Below are 22,230 nucleotides of genomic sequence, written 5' to 3'. Positions count from 1 at the left end.
GTGGACTTAAAAGCAGAAATATTAAAAGGTAGTGACCTCGAGATTATCATCAGTCGTATGTAAACTAGCACGATCATTAAAATCAGAATTATGTGTGCGGCTCAAAAATTGGTATGGGGGATATGAGCATTAATTCATGTAACTGGAAAAAGACAAGAGCTGTTCTGTCGTGTCAAGGTGGAATCCGTGTTCCTGCAAACTGAGTAACTGGGCCGGCAGATCACTAAACAGCGCGTCCAAGGGGAGTGAAAAGGTTCTGATCAAGGAAAGTTTTGAAAGTTAAAGAGAACGAACAAGATAATGAAAAGTAGCAAAATGGATGACAAGGGAATCAAGGGATATGGAGAAAAAGCCGGAATGGGGTACTGTTTTTGGATAATCAGCCATGATCATATTGAATGGCGGTGCTGACTCGAAGGGCCGAATGGCCTACTCCTGCACCTATTTTCTATGTTTCTATGTTTTAACAACCAGAGCCCATCTGCAAGGGATAGAGTGTATCAACATACTCCAATTGTAGTTATGGCATGGAAAATGGGCATAAAACTGAAGGCCCTTTATTTAAATGCATGCACAATTCATAAAATAGTGGACAAATTAAATGGCATAACAAGATATAAATGGGTCTTATAAACAGTGCAGGGGTGCAATCGCAAAGGATACCGGCAGAAGAGCCACACAAAGTGGAAAAAAAAGATGAGCTGATAATGAAGGCGAATGAGACAAAGGATCTATGCTCAGGAAAAACATCAAGATGTGGAATTTGTTTGGGTAGAGCAAAAAACAATAAGGGTAAGAAGCATAAAAGGGATTGAAAGGTGGCAAGCCCTCAGGACCTGCTGTTCAACATACCATGATTTAAAACAGTATGGAGGCAGTGATGCATTGGTTGTCATCTTACAAAATTCAAGTTTGTCAAACATTTCCCACAGATTAGAAGTTAGTATATGTGACCCCACTATTAAAAAGGAAGAAAACAGAACAAAAGAGAACATGCACCAGTTCGCCCGGCATCACTGGCAGGAAAAATACTGGAGTCCATATGGAAGTGGTAGCATGACACAGAAAAAAATTACTGGGTTGGGCAAGTTGGAATTATGAAAGCATAATCAGATGTGACAAATTTGAGCATTGAAACTGTGCGACTGGGCTTATATATCGCTGCTGCTTGTGGATTGATTAATAAAAAGAAAGGAGGAGCCGGAGTAAGAGAAATATCAGGGACCAGGCTCTCTAGAGTTTAGAAGAATGAAGTACGATCTTGTTCAAATACATAAAATGATTACAGGGATTGACAGGATAAAGCTAAATGAGGTTAACGTTAACAATCTATTGAAATTGATCCTTACTCTTTTTCCAGAGGTAGCCATCCTTCACTATATTCTTATAAAGTGCATCCTTTGGCTTGCGACGGATTGTATTGTATATTTCTCTACCATCAACAGAATCTTCGAGAACTTGTTCTTGATGCTGAAATATATTAAAATCTTTGATTAGCTGCATTATTTTCAATTTATTTCTCACAAATTACATTACTGAAACTGAAAAAGATAAAACAAAAATTATGAAATACTAGCCCCAGCATTTGAATACTCAATACATTAATCTACATAGCATGACTATAATATGGTCTCTAATTAAAATGTATTTGTTCCAAAGACCCTACAAATATTCGACCATTAACAGTTGCAATATATTCATCAAACACCAATAGCTCTTGCATGTTACAGTTACAGCCAAAGGGCCGGATGACCTACTCCTGCACCTATTTTTTATGTTTCTATGTAAAAGCAGCTTGAATTCAAATTTGGTTAGCTCTGCTTCACTCTTCAGTATAAAAATGATGAAGCAAAGCACTTGAAATTTGTTTTTTCAACGTAATTATGACATAAACTCAAAATATATAATTCAAAATATATAATTCAGAACCGACCATCAGAGAAAAAAAAGATAAAGAAGGTACAAAAAGGAGACCAACTCTTTGGGTAATTTTAAAGGGGGAATTGATAGTTTCTCGATTATGGGGAGTCAAATCTTATTGGGGGAGGAAAGGCAGGAGAATGGGTTTGAAAGAAAAAGATAGGTCAGCCATGATTGAATGGCAGAGTAGACTCAATGAGCCAAATGGCCTATTTTTGCTCCTATGACATGAACTTATGAAAATTCCTACAGTTTAATCCATTTGATTTTCTGTTACTACTGCATTGATTGGAAATTGTGAGAAGAACATTAGGGCTGTGTCTTAAATAACTACATTTTCTCTGGATGTTACCCCAAGAACAGCAAATTCTAGTAGGACTAACTTCTGTAGTTATAATTGTTTTTGTGTAGTGATTATTGATAAGAAATTGCAGTTCTTTGGCCAAAATATCATCAGAAATGGTTAAGAATTTGTTATTGTTTGATTTGATTAACTTCATGTTTCATTGGGAGCGGAAACCTAAATTAGTGTATGTTAATAGCATTATTACTGTCCAAAACTGTTACAGAAATGATTGGAATTAAATGGTGATCTTCTGAATCCTAGTGGAGTAGCATGGAACAGTGGATGCATTGCACGTAGTCTTCCAAATTTCTATTGATTTTTGGCAGAAAAAAGAGCCCCGCAAAGATCACAGTAGACATCTAGATTTGGAGCTGTAGGAGATCCTCAAATGAATATTAGTCCTCTGTTCTTACCGTGGATAAAAACATGAAGATTAGGGATCTGACATAAATTAATCGAGATGGCTTAGAGTAGTCTGCATTACAGTGGAGGAGATACTGAATGTCATAAAACTATGAAGGTAGATAAATCTCCAGCACTCCTGATCAGGTGGAATGCTACAAAATAAATTGCAGGAGCCCTAGCTGAGATGCATGTATCATCGCTAGCAACGGGTGATGGTCCCAGAATCTTCATGGGTGGATAATGAATTTAAGGGCAGCAAAGAAAACCTGAGGACCACAGGGGCAGCATATTGGCGCAGCTGTAGATTTACTGCCTTACAACGCCAGAGACCCGGGTTTAATCCTGACTTTGGGTGCTGTCTGTATGGAGTTTGTACTTTCTCCCCGTGACCACGTGGGTTTTCTCTGGGTGCTCAGTTTCCTCCCACACTCCAAAGACGTACCAGGGTTATAGGTAAATTGGCTTCGGTAAAACTGTAAATTGTCCCTAGTGTGTAGGATAGTGCCAGCGTGTGAGGTGACCGCTGGTCAGCGCGGACTTGGTGTGCCAAAGGCCCAGTTTCCACGCTATATCTCTGATGTCTAAATGTCTACAGACCAGTAAGCCTGACATCAGTGGTACGCAAGCTACTGGAGGGGACTCCCGAGGCAGATATACAAAAACAAGGAACTGCAAATGCTGGGCCACAAACAATGACATAAAATGCTGGAGTAACTCAAGTGGGTCAGGCAGGACCCTTCTTCATTGGGGATAGTCAACAAGGTTTTGTATATGTGAGAGTCTCAAGAATTTAATTGAGATTTTTTAAAAGTAATCAAGAAGGTAGATGAGGACCAGGCACTAGACATAGTCTATATCGATACAAGGATCTGCAGATACTGGTTTACAAAAAAAATGCAAAGTGCTGGACTAACTCAGCAGGTCAGGCAGCATCTCTCGGGAGCATAGTTAGATGACATTTTGGATTGAGACCCTTCATCAAATTGATTGTAGGGGGGGAGGTGGGGAAGAGAAAGAAAGCTGGAAGAGAGGGGCAGAACAAAACTTGGTGAGTGCAATTTCAATCTCTTTATTAATAGTGGTTGTTCCTGGCATGGAGGGAAAGAAGCAAATGTGCTCCAGATCAAGAGGAAACGTTTACTTGCGGGTTCAGAAGAATAAATGGGAATGTCACCAAAAAAAATCCAGCGTTTTGACTGGGCTAAACAGACTGGATAGAGAGTGAATGTTCCATTGGTTGGTGCTCTGAAACTATATTGACTATAGTTCTGGACAACGAGATGTTTGATCAAGTACTGAGATGAAGAGAAATGTCTTCATTCATGAGAGTGATGAACATGGGACTCTTTACCACAAAAGGCAGTGAAAGTCAAAGCACTGAAAATATTTAAGCAGAAGACAGAGGGATTTCTCGACACAAAAGATCAACGCATATAGGAAAGGAGCTGGAACATAACATTGTAATCAGGATCAGATATGGTTTTACTGAATGATAGAACTGGTCAAAAGTCCAAATGGCCTACTCCTATTTTTTTTAATGTCTCTATAATGAGTGCATGAATTATAACAAATAAGCATTTTTCCAAGTTGTAACATACAAACATTTTATCTTTAAGGATTCCCAATACATCAACATAAGCTATTGCACTTAAGAAATTGATGTATATTTAAATTCTGATGAATCATATCATATTAGCATGTATTCGGGTCCAAAATCCATGGGTTGAATCTAATCCTATATGCATTTCATAGTCAGGAAATTATTAATATATTGTGAATGTAAATATAAGAAATAAAAAATAGAATCAACGTATCTTGCTCCATTATTTTCTGCTAATTTAAACAAGTCTAATGAGAAGGGCAGATATAAAATTTAAAAAAAACAAATGTGGTATTAAAATCACACGGGTCATTTAAAAAGAAAATTTACTGGCTTTGTATGAATCTTTACTCACCAGCAGGGGGACAGGATCTTCGAGAAAATAACCTTCAACAATCTGTTCCTTCCTATAGTGCTCAATGATTTCCTCTACGCTATAATGAAGCAATCACATTTTTAAATGAACAGTTAAAATCATTTGAAAATATTAAAACTACTTTTGTTTACAATTGTCATCTTGCCAATAGATGGAGTATAAAAATTCTTGAATTGCGAGTAGCATGTCAAATGTACGCAAATACCACCTCATAAATAAGTAATTTATTCAGAGCTAATAAATACAGAAAGCATTATAAATACAAACTTTTGGTTTGGAAGTACTAGATGTATAATAATAACAATAATAATAACAATAATAACAGAAAAATGCAGGAAGATTAAATAACAAAGGCAAGAATCAAATTGGAATAAAATTAAAAAAAATTCAGGGTCTCACTAATAGTGTTCCAGGTCTCATGTATTCATAATGTTCACTCTGGATTGTTGCAATATGCAATAATTTAGTTAAGAGAAACTGCATGTAAACAAGCCCTGCGGCCCACCAAGTCCACACCGACCATCTCCACACTATTGTTTAAGAAGGAACTGCAGATGCTGGAAAAATCGAAGGTCGACAAAAAAGCTGGAGAAACTCAGCGGGTGAGGCAGCATCTATGGAGCGACGGAATAGGCGACTTTTCGGGTCGAGACACTTCTTCAGACTGATGACCCTTCTACACACTATTAGTATGTTATCCCACTTCCTTATACACTCTCCACAGTGGACGCAGTTTACCTATAAACCCACTGTCTGTGGGATCATCAGGTCATGTGCCGGTTAGAATTTGGCCATTCGGCCCATCATGTCTACTCTGCCATTCTATCATGGCTGATCTATCTCTCCCTCCTAACCCCATTCTTGTGCGTTCTCCCCATAACCCCTGACACCCGTACTAATCTGCCTACCTCTCCTCCATATTCACCGATCCCTGCCTAAACCACAGAACCCTCTTCTCCACAGTGGGCAACCTCCTCAAGCCTCGAGCCAACACTCTCCCTACCTCTACTCCGGTTCTCTGCAACTCATTCCTCCACTTTTTCGCTGATAAAATCAGCACCATCTATCAATCTTTATCCCCTGTACCCGACTCCCCAGCATCTACTCCACCACCTACCAAGGCCCCTCCTTTCAACATCTCCACTGACCTCCTTACCCCTCCTCCACACTGCTTCCTCTCCCAGTTTGACCTGGTCACCCCTATTGAAATCTCCAAACTCATCAGCTCTTCCAAACCCACCACCTGCTCCCTCGACCCTCTCCCCACTCCCCTGTTGAAGTCCTGCCTCCCCGTTCTCTGCCCCTACCTCACTAATCTCTTCAACTCCTCATTGTCCCAAGGAATTGTCCCCTCCGCTTTCAAAACTGCTGCAATTACACCAATCTTAAAGAAACCTGGTCTTGATCCCTCCTCTCTCATTAACTACCGCCCAATCTCAAACCTCCCCTTTCTTTCAAAAACCCTGGAGCGTATAGTTGCGTCGCAACTTCATTCCCACCTCCTTGCGTATAACCTACTTGAACCCCTCCAATCTGGCTTTCGCCCCCTCCATAGCACAGAAACTGCCCTCCTCAAAGTCCTCAACGACCTCCTCACCTCTGCTGACACTGGTTCCCTCAACATCCTCATCCTCCTCGACCTGAGCGCAGCCTTCGATACAGTGAACCATAACATCCTGCTCACCAGACTCAAAGACCTCGGCATTGAAGGCTCTGCACTCAGCTGGCTCCGTTCCTACCTTTCCAACAGATCCCACTTCATCTCTTTCCACAACCACACCTCTGCTACAGCCGCAGTCACTCAAGGCGTTCCCCAAGGCTCCGTAATCGGCCCCCTCCTCTTCATCATCTACATCCTCCCCCTTGGTCAGATACTCCGCCACTTCAATCTGTGTAAAAGGACTTGATCGACACACAAAGTCTTTTACTAAGTATCTTTATTAAAGGCACTACACACATTATGCCCTAGCTGTCCGTGGTCATCACTGGAACTAGAGAGCGAGCTGGAGGTGGGGAAGCTACAATTATACAGGAGACAATGGGGAGTGGTTAGTAGTGGTGAGGTCACTATGTTAAAGGAGCATGCACTGATCTACATCCTTCCTCTTGGAAACAAAAGCGACCACGGCTCATACGCTAGAATCAGACCATAAGCAGGGAACAGTTAGACAATCATGATACAGACTACTCGCACACTCCGTACCGGATGTAGATCAGTGCATGCTCCTTTAACATAGTGACCTCACCACTACTAACCACTCCCCATTGTCTCCTGTATAATTGTAGCTTCCCCACCTCCAGCTCGCTCTCTAGTTCCAGTGATGACCACGGACAGCTAGGGCATAATGTTCCATTGCCTCCGGACCAGCCAGGTTAGTAGTGGTGAGGTCACTATGTTAAAGGAGCATGCACTGATCTACATCCTTGGAGGCGTGGGTTCGAATCCCACTTCTGACACCATGTAAAAGGTCTTGATCGATACACAAAGTCTTTTACTAAGTATCTTTATTAAAGGCACTACACACATTATGCCCTAGCTGTCCGTGGTCATCACTGGAACTAGAGAGCGAGCTGGAGGTGGGGAAGCTACAATTATACAGGAGACAATGGGGAGTGGTTAGTAGTGGTGAGGTCACTATGTTAAAGGAGCATGCACTGATCTACAATCTGGACTTCCACTGTTACGCTGATGACACCCAGATTTACCTTGGCACCAAATCCCCCCACAACCCCCCCCCTCTCCCATATCAACTCCTGTTTGTCAGCTATAAAAACCTGGATGCAACATAATTTCCTCAAACTCAACAGCGATAAGACAGAATTCCTCCTCATAGGCTCCAAAGCCACACTCAGCAAAATCAATAACCCCACTCTCACCATCGACGGCACCACTGTCTCCCCATCTCCCCAGGCCCGCAACCTTGGCGTGATCTTTGATTCCACCCTCTCCCTTGAGCCTCACATCCGCCATGTCATTAAAACCTCCTTCTTTCATCTCCGCAACATCGCCAAACTCAGACCCTCTCTCACACCACCCGCTGATGAAAGACTCATCCATGCCTTCATCTCCTCCCGACTGGACTATTGCAACTCACTTCTCCTTGGCATCAGCTCCACCTACATCAACCGACTCCAACTGGTCCAGAACGCAGCCGCCCGACTCATCACCCACACCAAATCCTGGCATCACATCACTCCAGTCCTCAAACAACTTCACTGGCTTCCCATCTTCCACCGGATCACCTACAAAATCCTGGTCCTCACCTACAAAGCCCTCCACCATCTGGCCCCCCCATATCTCACTGACCTCCTCTACCCCTACCAACCCTCACGGTCCCTCCGATTCACATCAGCCGGTCTCCTCTCCATCCACAAGTCCAACCTCCGCAGTTTTGGGGACAGAGCCTTCTCCAAGGCAGCTCCCAGGCTCTGGAACTCCCTCCCCCAACTGATCCGCAATTCCGTGTCCCTCACCATCTTCCAGTCCCGCCTCAAGACCCATCTCTTCACCTCTGCCTATCCTTAGCCCCACGTCCCCGTCCCTTTTCATCTGTGCATTAATTGCCTCATACTGTGTTTTGTATTGAATTCTGTCTTTACTTTGTGTACTAGTCATGTCTCTACTATTTATTTCATTCCCCTTACATGTTTTTCCTCTACATGCTCAATTTTTGTAAGGTCCTTGAGACTCTTGAAAGGCGCCCATAAATAAAATTTATTATTATTATTATTATTAATCAAGAATCAATCTCTGCCTTAAAAATATCCATCCTTGGCCTCCACAGCCTTCTGTGACAAAGAATTCCACAGATTCACCACCCTCTGACTAAAGAAATTCCTCCTCATCTCCTTCCTAAAGGAACGTCCTTTAATTCTGAGGCTCTGATCTCTAGTCCTAGACTGTCTCACTAGTGGAAACATCCTCTCGACATCCACTCTCTCCAAGCCTTTCACTATTCTGTATGTTTCATAGAAACATAGAAAATAGGTGCAGGAGGAGGCCATTCGAGCCACCACCGCCATTCATTGTGATCATGGCTGATCGTCCCCTATCAATAACCCGTGCCTTCCTTCTCCCCATATCCCTTGACTCCAGTAGCCCCTAGAGCTCTATCTAACTATCTCTTAAATCCATCCAGTGATTTGTCATTTACTTACATGAAATCTCTTAATAAGGTGTATCCATAGCAATGGCAATTTAAAACAAGTCAGATCAGTTTTTATCTGTGGACTTTTGATTATTTTATCTGGTCTTGTGTTCATAAAGGCATTATTAATCAGCTAACTTCAATTTTCACACCATAGCTACGTGAAATATTGCAGTATTGTAACAGTGAATAATATTGGCATTTCAATCAGGCTTTGAAGGCGGAGGGTGCTCATATGAACCATAATTTTCAGTTCTAACTGATCTTAATTTGTAAAAAAACATAAAACAGTTACCTGTTGTAATACCGGCCACCCATCATAAACTGATTGTTTGATGTTGGAGATATTTTAAATCGTTGAATGTTTTCATTTGTTCGAAAATAAAGAGAGTAATCACCCGGTGTGTTATCTGATGGTCTTACAAGAAAGCCAGATATTTGGCCCACTAGAATAAACATATTTCTAAATTAATGATTCTATTTAACTTTCAAAAAGGAAAATAGCAATTAAATCCCAAATTGGACTTCAGGTAAGCAAAACAAATTTGCACACAAAGTATATGCAGCAGACAATGTCTATAGTAAAGTAGAGAGGTGTCTAGGTGTTCTTGTGCATGAATCATAAAAAAAAATAGCAGGCAATTGTAGCACCAGGTTAAATGTGCAAATGGCAAATACAGCCAGGAGACTGCAGTTTAGACAATTTAGATATTCCTTTCCAATTTAGATACAACTGTTCCAATCAATATTCATTAAATATTTTAGAATAAAACTCAAATTATGAGAAAAATAAACATAAAAGAGTCTTATCTCAGATTATTACACCTTCTATCTCGCATTAACAAAGGTGCAGATGTTTTGAGTTTGCTTTAAAATTCAATTGACATTGAAAATCAATGATTAAAAGTCCCCCAACAGAGTTTTAGTAAAATAGGTTTTGAAACATAATACCTTTGGGATAACATTTTTTAAAGTACAATTTGGCTTTCCTTTGCTTAATTCAGCTTGGATCTTGCTAAAAACTGAAACATTCAGCAAATTTACGAAGATGAATAACAATACATAAACAAAATAAATTGATTGCTTGGTAGCTGCAGTAGAGTTAAAACATTTTGTTTTGTGCAAAAAGAGAATTCCAAGCAAATAATTATTTTGGAGATACATTGAAGACTTCAAGTATAAAAACATATTGCCATGAATGAATTGTGTTGCTTTTAAGAAAAGGGACAAGTTTTACAAGGCTATATACAATTTTTTGCTTAATTTTTGCTTAAAATTCTTTAGTCATAGAAACATAGACATAGAAACATAGAAAGTAGGTGCGAGAGTAGACCACCAGGTCCGTCGAGCCCGCACCGCCATTCGCTCATGGCTGAACACTAAACAGACACACTTACCCACAAACAGTAGACACAAGACACAGAACACAAGACACTACCCTCCCCTTTATACCGCTATCACCCCTCTCCACCCCAAGAACCTCGCGATCTCCTGGGGGAGGCAAAAAACCGGATAAAAACCCAGGTCCAATTCGGGAAAAAAATCCGGGAAATTCCTCTCCGACCCCAATCCAGGCGATCGACACTTGTCCAGGAGATCACTCAGGTCTTACTATACTAACCATACCTAGGTCCATATCCCTGCCCTCTCCCCGTAGCCCCTTATCCCCTTGGCAGCTAAAAAACCATCTATTTTAGTCAAAATTATAATCAAAACTAAAACTAAATTAGTTACAGAAAGTGATCATGGAGAAGAATAATGCAGCAATAGGTGGCATTATGGAAGAATATTTGGATTTTCTGTCCCCCATTTCCAAAGCTACATGTGGATCATTTATAACCACAATGTTCAACATTTTCATCAGTATTTAATTGGACTACTGAAGAAAATTTAAATTAAGCAAAATAAAATTTTTACTTTGGTATTAAAGCTTTTATTTTACAAATTAAAGTATTGTGCACCAAAACCAGTTTCATAGTTGTAAAAATAAAAATGCAACATTTTGATAGAGCAAAGAAAAATTATCAAAATGCTTCAGAAATGTCATGTTATCAATATGCAAATAAACTATATTATCTGTAATCAATCATTACCTGTCATTAGTAGATTATATGCCTCTTGCTTTGATATCTTTCCACGAAACCAACTGAAAAGCAATTACAAACTTTGATTTTTTTTGTAATTTAATCAAATTGCCCAACTAAGTAGCTTTCCTAGTTACCTTACAAACTAACCTAAAATATGGGAAGATTTGTTGAAAAATAGGCCCTTCAGCCCATCATGTTCATGCTGTTCATGGTACCAGTCTATATTAATCCCATTTACCCACAGTAGGTTTGTAACCTTCCATATCTTGACAATTCAAGTACTTATCCCTTTCCAATACCTTACAGCATCTGCTACCAACACCTCTTCAGGCAACCCATCCCAGACTCCAACCATTCTGTGTGGGGGGGGTGAAAAAAACCCTCCACAAATCTCCTGAAAACCTCTCACCGTACCCATGAACTTATGACCTGTTCAACTAACTATCACCAGCGTGGGAAAAAATGTTCTTGCTATCTTTTTTTGCTATCAAGAGACATAGGAGACTGCAAATGCTGCAATTTTGAGCAAAGAACAAATTTCTGGAGGGTGGAGGGACAAGAGACTGCAGTTTGGAATCCAAAGGGTCCCGAAACCCCAAAACATAATTGATCCATTTCCTTCCATAGATATGAACATTGAAACCTAACCATTATCAGAGAAAATGAAATTCAAACTTTTGTAGTGTTCATTGCTGTAGCTTAACCCTCCCTCAACTGTTTTTAGTCCAGGGGCAACTTATTTTTATAGGTAATACAACAAATGAAAACGTAAAAATATCTTACATTTTTCCTTCATGTGGATCTTCTTCACGGTCCTGTAAAAGAATCCAGATTTGCGGTTCAGTTACTTGGCATTTTCAAGACAGATCGAGAGTGTTGTAGATAATTTGGGAAACAAGGGTATGAAGTTAGTATGAGAAAGTGGAATTGAGGTTAAAAAAAACAGAATCTTACTGAATGGTAAAGCAGGCTTTGAGGACCTAGTTACTAATTCCTGCTTCTACTCCAAATATTCTTATTATGTTTGTTTAGACTCTTTCCCAAATAAGCTTAAAAATAGGTAAATCAATTCTTCGGGCCTCAGGCCCGGGTGGTTCTGGAGATGACGGAAGTCTGCGGTCCGGATAAATACAGGGAAATAATACGCCTGCGGGACGGATGATTTGGGGTTAAGGGCCGCATTCAGCAGGGGTTGCCGACCCCTGTTCTAGATGCTCCTTCATCTTGTTGATATTGAGGGAGAGGTTGTTGTTCTGACACCACGTTACTAAGTTCTGAATCTCCTTCCTGTACTCTGCCTCATCATTGTTCGTGATTCAGCCCATCATAGTAGTGTCATCTGTAAACTTGCAGATGGAGTTAGAGCTGAATTGGCCATACAGAGAGAGTATAGTAGGGGACTGCAGACACTTGTGTTAAGAATTATTGCAGAGGTGGTGTTGTCATTTATTATCCCAAGGCCAAGAGTTTGGATAGGACTATGGTGTTGAAGGTAGAGCTATAGTTGATAAATAGGAGTCTAACATAGGAGTCTGTTCTCTAGGTGCGAGATGAGTTTAGGGCCAGCAAGATAGTTTCTGATGTTGCGATGTAAGCAAACTGCTGACTACAGTTGATGTGCACCATCACCAGTCTCCAAGTACTTTGTGATGGTGGATATCAGAGCCACTGCTCCGTTACCTGACTTTTCTTTGACCGGGGTGATAGTGGTCTTCTTGAAACAGGTGGGGACCTCAGAATGAAGTAGTGAGATTATCGATATCACTGCCTGCTAATCTGCACGGGTCCAGAGGATGTGGCCAGTTTTTTTCCATTGAATTAGTCTCGGGAAGCCAATGTTATGGCTGTCACAGTAACCGTTGGTACAGACACACCAAGATTGGCAGAACAGATGATGTCCCTCAACCGACCTTCTGTTCAAAGAGAACAGATTGTATTATCATCAGGGAGGGACACATTGTCGCTAGCGATACTACCTGCCTTTACTTTGTTGCCTGTTATACTGTGTAAGCTTTGTCACAAACTACAGGTATCCGTGTCATTACCTCGGTTCTCCAGCTTGGCCTGGAATTCTCTCTTGACATGCTTAAGAAGGTTGTGTGAAGGTTGTAGATAGATTTCTTGTACCGCATGGGACAGACTTGGACGTCACCTGGGAGTGGACAGGCATGGTTTCCGAACAAACCGAAGATGCTGATGATTCAGACCTGATGCATGATCTCAACCCGCAATGCCATTCATCCTTTTCCCTGCATAGATACTGCGCATATGATGCTGCCACAGACCCACTGCAGTCTGCCAATCCCCAGTAGCAACTTATCCCCAGTAGCAACTCATTTGTTTTACAGATGGTGCCTGACTTGCACTCCAGCAATTTCTGAAAGTTGAAACGTTGCACATAAATATGCCAAGGAAAACTATGGACACAAGCGCTATACACTCAAATACATAGGCAATTGAGGAATTCTGAAGATCTTATATAGTGAGACTCGATCAATCCATTTGAAAACAAGCCAAGCGGCGCATATGCAATTTTACAGTTTCAACTAATTACGGTTGAATCGCTACATAAAATGCCTATTTCTTTAATAGTCTGAACAAACATATCAAAAGAACTAAACTGATTAGTGCATTGATAATGTTCAGATAATTTTACCAAACCATGGTGTTTTTCTAAGCTAATAGACAACATTTATGTATTTGTTGCTTCTGTAAATGAGTAAATACGGAAATATCTAACATTTACGTGGATGTTGCCAGGACTAGAGGGTCTGAGCTATAGGGAGAGGTCGAGTAGGCTGGGACTCTATTCCTTGGAGTGCAGGAGGATGAGAGGTGATCTTATGGCGGTGTATAAGATCATGAGAGGATTAGATTGGGCAGATGCACAGTCTTTTGGCCAGAGTCGGTGAATTGAGGACCAGAGGACATCCATTTAGGGTGAAGGAGAAAAGATTTAATAGGAATCTGAGGGGTAACTTTTTCCACACAAAAGGTGGTGGATGTTTGGGACAAGCTGCCAGATGAGGTAATCAAGCCATTGACAATCTCAATATTTAAGAAAACGTTAGACAGGTACATGGATAGGAGAGATTTGGAGGGATATGGATCAAATGAGGGCAAGGTGGAACTAGTGAAGCTGGGAAATGTTGGCCAGTGTGGGCAAGTTGGGCTGGGGGCCTGTTTCCACACTGTATCATTCTATGACTCTATGTCATACTAATCACAAGAGATGTACTTATGTGGAGAGTCTTGTCATCAATTTTATTGATTTTAATAAAGCTAATGCGTTTCAATCCCCATACAATTTTGAAATTCAACACTTGAATTACTCCAAACAGAAAAGGTCACTTTACATAAACTTTACATAAATGCCCCAACAGCTATTTCTCAATATTTGCAATTTTTAAAGTAAAACAGATTAAGATAGTGACCAAGATTTACCAGCAAGTAACTGCAGAATTCCAGTAGTATAAATAAAACATGGTAAATTTTAAAAATATTTAATTTTGACTACTCACCACCTCCTCCACCAGGTCTTCTACAATGAGGCCTTGCTCGTCAGTTCGCAAATTAGTTACCCACATCCAACCATCGTCCAGTTCATTGTGAACAATAAACATATCCCCCTTCAGAAAACTGCACGTGAATAAAAAATTAGCTATTATGAAACCACAGAACAGGGAATTCTGTTTCAAATAACAGGAACAAAAAAATTCATCACAATTTAAACATTTATCGACTCAGGAGATACGAGTTTCCCAACCAATTTTCCAATGCACCCTGAAGCAGTGCAAGCATATTATATTTCATCAAACAATCTAATCAGGACATCTTAATGGGATACAAGTGACAATGTACTTCAAAGGTCACACAGGTTTTCTTAAATGTAATTGTAGAGGTAAAGTTGTGGAGGTAAATTGAAATATAGCATTCAAAAGGAAGACAAAATGATGGAGTACCTCAGTGGGTCAGGCAGCATCTCTGGAGAAAATAGATAGGTGAGATTTTTTAAATAGAGGGGTTATACTGTAAGGTGGTCCAATCAAATTGTAACCACTAATGAGGGGAATAGATAAACAATATTTACAAGTGGCATAGCTGGTAGAATTGTTGCCTCACGACACCAGAAACCTGGGTTCAATCCCAACCCAGGTGCTGTCTGTGTGGAGTTTGCACATTCTTCCTATGACTGTGTGGGTTTTCTCCTGGTGCTATGGTTTTCTCAAACAGGTTAATTTGCCTCTATAATTTGCCGAATGTGTAAGGAGTGGATGAGAAAGGGGGAATAACATTAAACCCGTATGAATGGGAGATTGTTGGTCGTCATGGACTCCGTTTCCACGCGGTATCATTCAATTCAATATTCTTTCCTCACATAGTTAAGGATCTAGAAAGGGGGTACACAATCTCAGAATTCAAACGAATGGTTACTTATTGACAACAGCAATAGTTGTCAAACTTGATACAAAGCGATAAATGGCTACAATTTTGCAGTAGCCTGGCCACATCCCAGTATTTTGGCCCACCTTCAGGTTGCTGAAGCACAAAGGCATGAAATATGAAGTGTCAGCCCTGAACACAAGAGGGTGCTGTTATCACACAGCTGGGTTAAGCTTTAATAAGGCACAAAATGAAGGAGTAACTCAACTCAGCAGGACAGGCAGTTTCTATGGAATAGTAAGAATGGGTGATGTTTTTGGTCGAGACCCTTCTTCAGACCGAGAGTCAGGGAAGAGGGAGACACAGAGATAAAGAAGGGTAAAATGTGTGAGAACGAAACATCAAAAGAGATGCAGATCAAGGAAAATGTAGAATAGATCCATAGATCATAGGAGAAGGTGACAACAAAGCATACAGGTAAAATGTAATCGGAGACAGTCATACTGTTCTGAGAACTGGGAAGGGGGAGGGATGGTGAGAGGGAAAGCCGGGGTTCATAGTTTATTGTCACGTGTACAGAGGTACAATAGACAACAAGTGCAGGAGTAGGCTAATAGGCCCTTCAATGTGGTCATGTCTGATTATCCACAATCAGTATCCCGTTCCTGCCTTCTTTCCATAGCCCCTGACTCCATGATCTTTAAGAGCCCTATCAAGCTCTCTCTTGAAAGTACCCAGAGAATCGGCCTCTCTGAACTGTGAGGAGGATGCTATGAGAATGCAGGGTGACTTGGACAGGTTGGGTGAGTGGGCAGATTCATGGCAGATGAAGTTTAATGTGGATAAATGTGAGGTTTTCCACTTTGGTACCAAAAACAGGAAGGCAGATATCTATCTAAATGGCGTCAAGTTGGGAAAAGGGGAAGTACAACGGGATCTGGGGGTCCTTGTTCATCAGTCTATGATGGTAAGCATGCAGGTACAGCAGGCACTGAAGAAAGCGAATGGCAAGTTGGCCTTTAGAACAAGAGGAGTCGAGTATAGGAGCAAAGAGGTCATTCTGCAGTTGTGCAGGGCCCTAGTGAGACCACACCTGGAGTATTGTGTGCAGTTTTGGTCCCTTAATTTGAGGAAGGACATTCTTGCTATTGAGGGAGTGCACCGTAGGTTTACAAGGTTAATTCCCGGGATGGCGGGACTGTCATATGCTGAGGGAATGGAGAGGCTGGGCTTGTACACTCTGGAATTTAGAAGGATGAGAGGATATCTTATTGAAACATGTAAGTTTGTTAAGGGTTTGGACACGCTAGAGGCAGGAAACATGTTTCCGATGTTGGGGGAGTCCAGAAATAGGGGCCACAGTTTAAGAATAAGGGGTAAGCCATTTAGAACGGAGACGAGGAAACACTTTTTCTCACAGAGAGTTGTGAGTCTGTGGGAACAAACTGTCCCCGGATCAGATGGTGTATGGTGCTTAAGCAAAATATGAGATGCTGTTCCTCCAATTTGGGCTTGACCTCACTCAGACAATGGAGGAGGCCCAGGACAGAAAGGTCGGTGTGGGAATGGGTGGGGCAGCTAAAATGTTTAGCAACTGGCAGATCAGGTAGTTTTAGGCGGACTGAGCGGAGGTGTTCAGCGAAATGATTGCAGAGCCTGTGCTTTGTCTCACGATACATAGGAGTCCACACCTGGAACAGCGGATACAGTAGATGAGGTTGGAGGAGGTACACGTGGATCTCTACCTTCACCAAAAGGTCTTTCGACGGAATCGAGGGAACGGGACAGGTGTTGCAACTCCTGCGGTTGCAGGGGAAAGTACTTGGGGAGGGAGTGAATGGACGAGTTAACCAGGGAGTTGAGGAGGGAACGGTCTCTGCGGGAAGCGGATGTTTAATCTGGACACACGAGGTGACGCATTTTTAGAGTCAAAATATAAGAAAGAATACGGTACATGTCAGGGCCATTAGGAATATTGATGTACACAGCTCGGCAAATGGGAACACTAGAGGAAACAAGGTAAAGAAGGTTTATGGTATGTCTGCCTTCATTGGTGAGGGAACAGAGTATAAAAGTTGGCAAGACATGCTGCAACTGGTTTGCTCGCAATTGAAGAATTGTGTGCAGATCTTGTTGCAACACGATAGAAAGGATGCCTTATTGCAAGAAAGATGTTGAGGCATTGGAGAGGGTGCAGAAGAGGTTCGTCAGGATGTTAACTGAATTAGAGTTCATTTTTACAAGGAAAGGTTGGGCAAACCAGGATTGTTTTCTTTTGAATGCTGGAGATTAAGGGACAATCTGATAAAAGTATACAAAATTATCAGGGGAGTTGATAGATAGTTTTTATCACTCACCCCCTTTCCTGGTATAATTTGCTTGGATAACATGCAAAACAAACTTATTCATTGTATTTTAATATACAAGCCAATAATAACAATGGTTTGGATTGACATCACAGTCAGCACAAACATGATGGGCCAAACGCCTGTTCCTGTGCTATATTCTTTGTTCAGAAGGCAAATGTTTTAGGCTTCATTAAAAGACGGGAATTAAAGATGTTGAAAATCTGATATTAAAAACAGAAAATGTTCACAATCAGCCACAATCTGTTAAACGATAAATAGGGTCAATGTGTCAAGTCAATGATACTTTCTTTATATGAAATGCAAAAGTCAAAAAGCAAGTTTTAAGTTGAAGCATTAATGAGATGGCTCCAGAAACATTTGGATTACCTCAACTACTTTGTCCTCATTCTGTCACAATTATTTCTTATGTCATCCGGATCAATCATTATCCTTGCATATTTGAAAACATATTTGAAATGGTTTATGGTGAAAATAGATTTGATGATGAAACTCAGCCGGGGATATTTCAGAGATACGAACAAGAATGAGATGGCCTACTCAAAGAAATGACTTACAAGGAGAGTCAACCACAATGCTGTGAGCCTCGAGTCCCATACATTGCAGACTTGTAAAACCGGCACATTTCCTTCCCTGAAAAGGGTTTAATATGTCAGGTCTATTTTTACAACATTTTGTAACTTTCTTATCGCCATCACTGATAATAGTGATTGAAGTACATTACATCCATTGTGGCAATCCAAACCAGGGCTGCAACAGTCGTGTAGTTGTAGAGTTGCTGCCTTACAATGTCAGAGACTTGGGTGCGATCCTGACTAGGGGTGCTGTCTGTACACAGTTTGTACGCTCTCCCCGTGACTGTGTGGGGTTCCTCCAGGTATTCTGGTTTCCTCCCACATTCCAAAGACATGCAGGCTTGTAGGTTAATTGGCTTCTGTAAATTGTCCCTAGTGTGTAGGATAGCATTAGTATGGTTAATTAGGTGATTGCGGTCAATCCAGACATGGTGGGCCAAGCTGTATCTCTAAACTAAAAACTTAACCATAGAATGTCAAAACAAACCAAATTGGAAGGAAGTGGGGATGTTAAAAGAAATCAGGCTAAAAGAAGCATGAAAATCATAGTCTGAGCAGCTCTGAGGTGACAGCTATGATGCCTCTTTAAGGCAGAGTGAATAACCATGTTCGGTGTATTCCATTTGGTCTGGAGCATTTGATAAGTACTAGATAGATAGACTGGTATCTAATATTGTAAACTAGACTTTCGAATAGTCGCAAGCCCGTTCGGTTTACTTAGTCTGCGCCGATCAACGATAATCCCATACACTAACACCATCATTCACACTGGAGATAATTTACAATATTACCAAAGCCAATCAACGTACAAACTCCGTACAGACAGCACCCATAGTCAGGATTGAGCCCGGGGCTCCGGCGCTGCAAGGCAGCAGATCTACTGCTAAGCCCTATAGACATCTGCAAAAAAATAAATATAAATTTCAACAACTTACCTAATTTCATCTGTATCTGGCACTTTAGTATAGGGCAAGACAGCTCTGACTCTCCTTCTGTCCTCAACTGGCTACAATTTTTGACAAAGAAATATCAATATTGTTATTTTGGACAACAAAACCAAGTTAGGACCTACAATTTTTATTTACATTGTTCAGTTCCTATAAGACATTAATAACTTAAGATATTCCATTCCTACCATGTTTTCTTAATTAAAACAGAAAGGAGGGATTGTTGGGTTGATAAATTGCTAGATTGGCAAATCTCCAAGATGGCGCCGCGCGCGGCCACCTAGCCAGTAGCTTGTGTGTTTCTTTATACTTTTTAATTATTTTTAGTGTGTCCTAGTGTATGTATTAGTGTCTCTCGGTGTGTCTTATAGAAACATAGAAAATAGGTGCAGGAGTAGGCCATTCGGCCCTTCGAGCTTGCACCACCATTCAATATGATCATGGCTGATCATCCAACTCAGTATCCTGTACCTGCCTTCTCTCCATACCCCCTGATCCCTTTAGCCACAAGGGCCACATCTAACTCCCTCTTAAATATAGCCAATGAACTGGCCTCAACTACCTTCTGTGGCAGAGAATTCCAGAGATTCACCACTCTCTGTGAAAAATGTTTTCCTCATCTCGGTCCTAAAAGATTTCCCCCTTATCCTTAAACTGTGACCCCTTGTTCTGGACTTCCCCAACATCAGGAACAATCTTCCTGCATCTAGACTGTCCAACCCCTTAAGAATGTTGTAAGTTTCTATAAGACCCCCCCTCAATCTTCTAAACTCTAGCGAGTACAAACCGAGTCTATCCAGTCTTTCTTCATATGAAAGTCCTGACATCCCAGGAATCAGTCTGGTGAACCAGTCTGGTTATGCCGGGGGTGCTGGCGGGGGAATGGGGGGAAAACTGTTTCCAGTCACCTACCTCGGTGGAGGTCCTCAGAACGAGGAAGACTGGCTGGTCCCACTGTGGTGGATGTTTTATGTTTTTTGTTTAATTTCTGTTGTGTATTGTTTTCTTTCTTTCTTTCTTGCTGGGAGAGGACTGCTCATCCGCCCAGCTTACCCTTGAGCAAAACTGCAAAATGCAGATGGCACCAATCAACCTCGGTTGGAATGAAAGTCACTTAATGCAATGTAATGTTAAATTGTGTGTTTCTCTGTGGACAGAGTTAAATTGAGCAATTTGGTCAAATTAATATCTTATCACGGTGAACATATTTCACATGAATGTCCCACGGAAATGAAGACAATGATTAATCAACTTGTCAATTCAATAATTACAGTTAAATAAACATAGTCAAAGCTGGCTGCTACCCCCAATAATTTATATGACCTAGACACAAATGTAGATGGGTTGGTGTGTAAGTTTCCTGACAACATCGAAATTGGAGGAGTTGCGGACAGTGAGGAATGCTGTCTGAAGACACAGCGGATGTAGATCAGCTACAGAAATGGGCGGAGAAATAGCAGATGGGGTTTAACCAGAGCAAGTGTGAGGTGCTGCACTTTGGGAGGTGGAATGGAAGGAGAGGGTTTCCAGTTAATGGCAAGACCCTTAACAGGTTTGATGTGCAGAGGGATCTTGGAGTCCAAGTTCATAGCTCACTAAAGGTGGCAGCTCAAGTAGAGTCTGAAGAAGGGTTTCGGCCCGAAACGTTGGCTATTCCCTTCGCTCTATAGATGCTGCTGCACCCGCTGAGTTTCTCCAGCATTTTTGTCTATCTTCGATTTTCCAACATCTGCAGTTCCTTCTTAAACAGCTCAAGTAGATAGGGTGGTAAAGGTGGCAGATGGCGCGCTTGCCTTCATTGTTGAGGCATTAAATATACGAGTTAGGAAGTGACGGTGCAGCTCTATAGAACATTGGCTAGGCTTCATTTGGAGTATTGCCTGCAGTTCTGGTCGCCCCATTACAGGAAAGACGTGGGGGCTTTGGAGAGGATGCAGAGGAGGTTTACCAGAATGCTGCCTGCATTAGGTATTAACTACAGGGAAAGCTTGGATGGACTTGGATTGTTTTCTCTCGAACGTCACAGGTCGAGGGGAGACCTGACAGAAGTATATAAAATGAGAGGCATAGATATGGTAGACAGTCAGTAACTTCCCCCTTCCCCATCCCAGTGTAGAAATGTCCAACACTAAAGGGCACAGCTACAAGGAGGGAGAGAGGGTAAGTTTAATGGAGATGTGCAGGGCAAATTTTAAATATATAAACAGTGTTGGGGGCCTGAAAGGCATTGCAAGTGGTGGCAAATACAATAATGGCTTTTAAGCCTCTGAAGCCACTTAAAAGTGCTGGGAATAGAGAGATGTGAATTTTGTACAGGCAGATGAGATCAGTTTAACTGGGCATCATGTTCGGCACAAACATAATGGGCCGAACGGTCCAACCCTGTTCTGCATAGTTCTATATTCTAATTTATTGATGTACTTTTTTTTTTTTTTTTAAACAAACGTCAAATTAAAATGTAAATTGTGAATTGTAACTTTGCGTCAGTCATAGATTAAGAAAAATAAAGATATGGCATAAATTTCCAAGTGATAACCACTTGAATTTCTATAAACAGTCAAACTGTTCTTGCCTGCTTGCCAAGAAAGACCACAAGTGTCACTAAGTTCATAAAAAATATAAAACTATAAAAGTTCATAAAAACTATAAAACATCTACCGCTCATAGATGGAGCGGCTAATTTACTTGGTGAAAAACCTGGACAGAAAGAAAAACTGATACCGGGAATAAAGAGGCAAAGGAGCTGCTTAGCCATGTGGCATCTCTCCGACTGAGACACTCAGATTGCTTGGGATCCAGTGACAGCTAGCTAATTGTATACGGAATTGGCTTCAAGGAAACAGAGGGTGGTGGAGGAAGGGTGTTTTTCAGAATAGTGGTGTGCCTCCGGAATCAGTGCTAGTGTATGTGATTTATATCAATTATTTTGATGAGAATGTACGAGTCAGAGTACAGAAGAGAGATCGAGCAACTGTCCATATGGTGCCAGCGCAATAACCTGGCCCTCAACACCAGCAAAACCAAGGAACTGATTGTGGACTTTGGAAGGAGTAGGAGGGGGACCCACAGCCCCATTT

General features: G+C 41.3%; 1 protein-coding gene across 1 annotated transcript in view; it reads right to left on the bottom strand.

Annotated features, from left to right (window-relative positions):
- Window positions 1-22,230, bottom strand: part of rasa1 (RAS p21 protein activator 1) — a 94,896-nt gene that overhangs the window by 33,676 nt on the left and 38,990 nt on the right. The window contains 7 exon segments of the mRNA XM_033017241.1: window positions 1,350-1,470; window positions 4,627-4,705; window positions 9,091-9,241; window positions 10,889-10,941; window positions 11,666-11,697; window positions 14,404-14,521; window positions 19,142-19,212. Of these exon segments, the coding sequence (XP_032873132.1) occupies window positions 1,350-1,470; window positions 4,627-4,705; window positions 9,091-9,241; window positions 10,889-10,941; window positions 11,666-11,697; window positions 14,404-14,521; window positions 19,142-19,212 (625 nt within the window).

This window comes from Amblyraja radiata, chromosome 3 (assembly GCF_010909765.2).
Source record: "Amblyraja radiata isolate CabotCenter1 chromosome 3, sAmbRad1.1.pri, whole genome shotgun sequence".
In the NCBI taxonomy this organism is placed as follows: Eukaryota; Metazoa; Chordata; class Chondrichthyes; order Rajiformes; family Rajidae; genus Amblyraja; species Amblyraja radiata.
The sequence above is the reverse complement of the archived record's forward strand: the minus strand, read 5'-3'. Positions and strand labels throughout refer to the sequence as shown.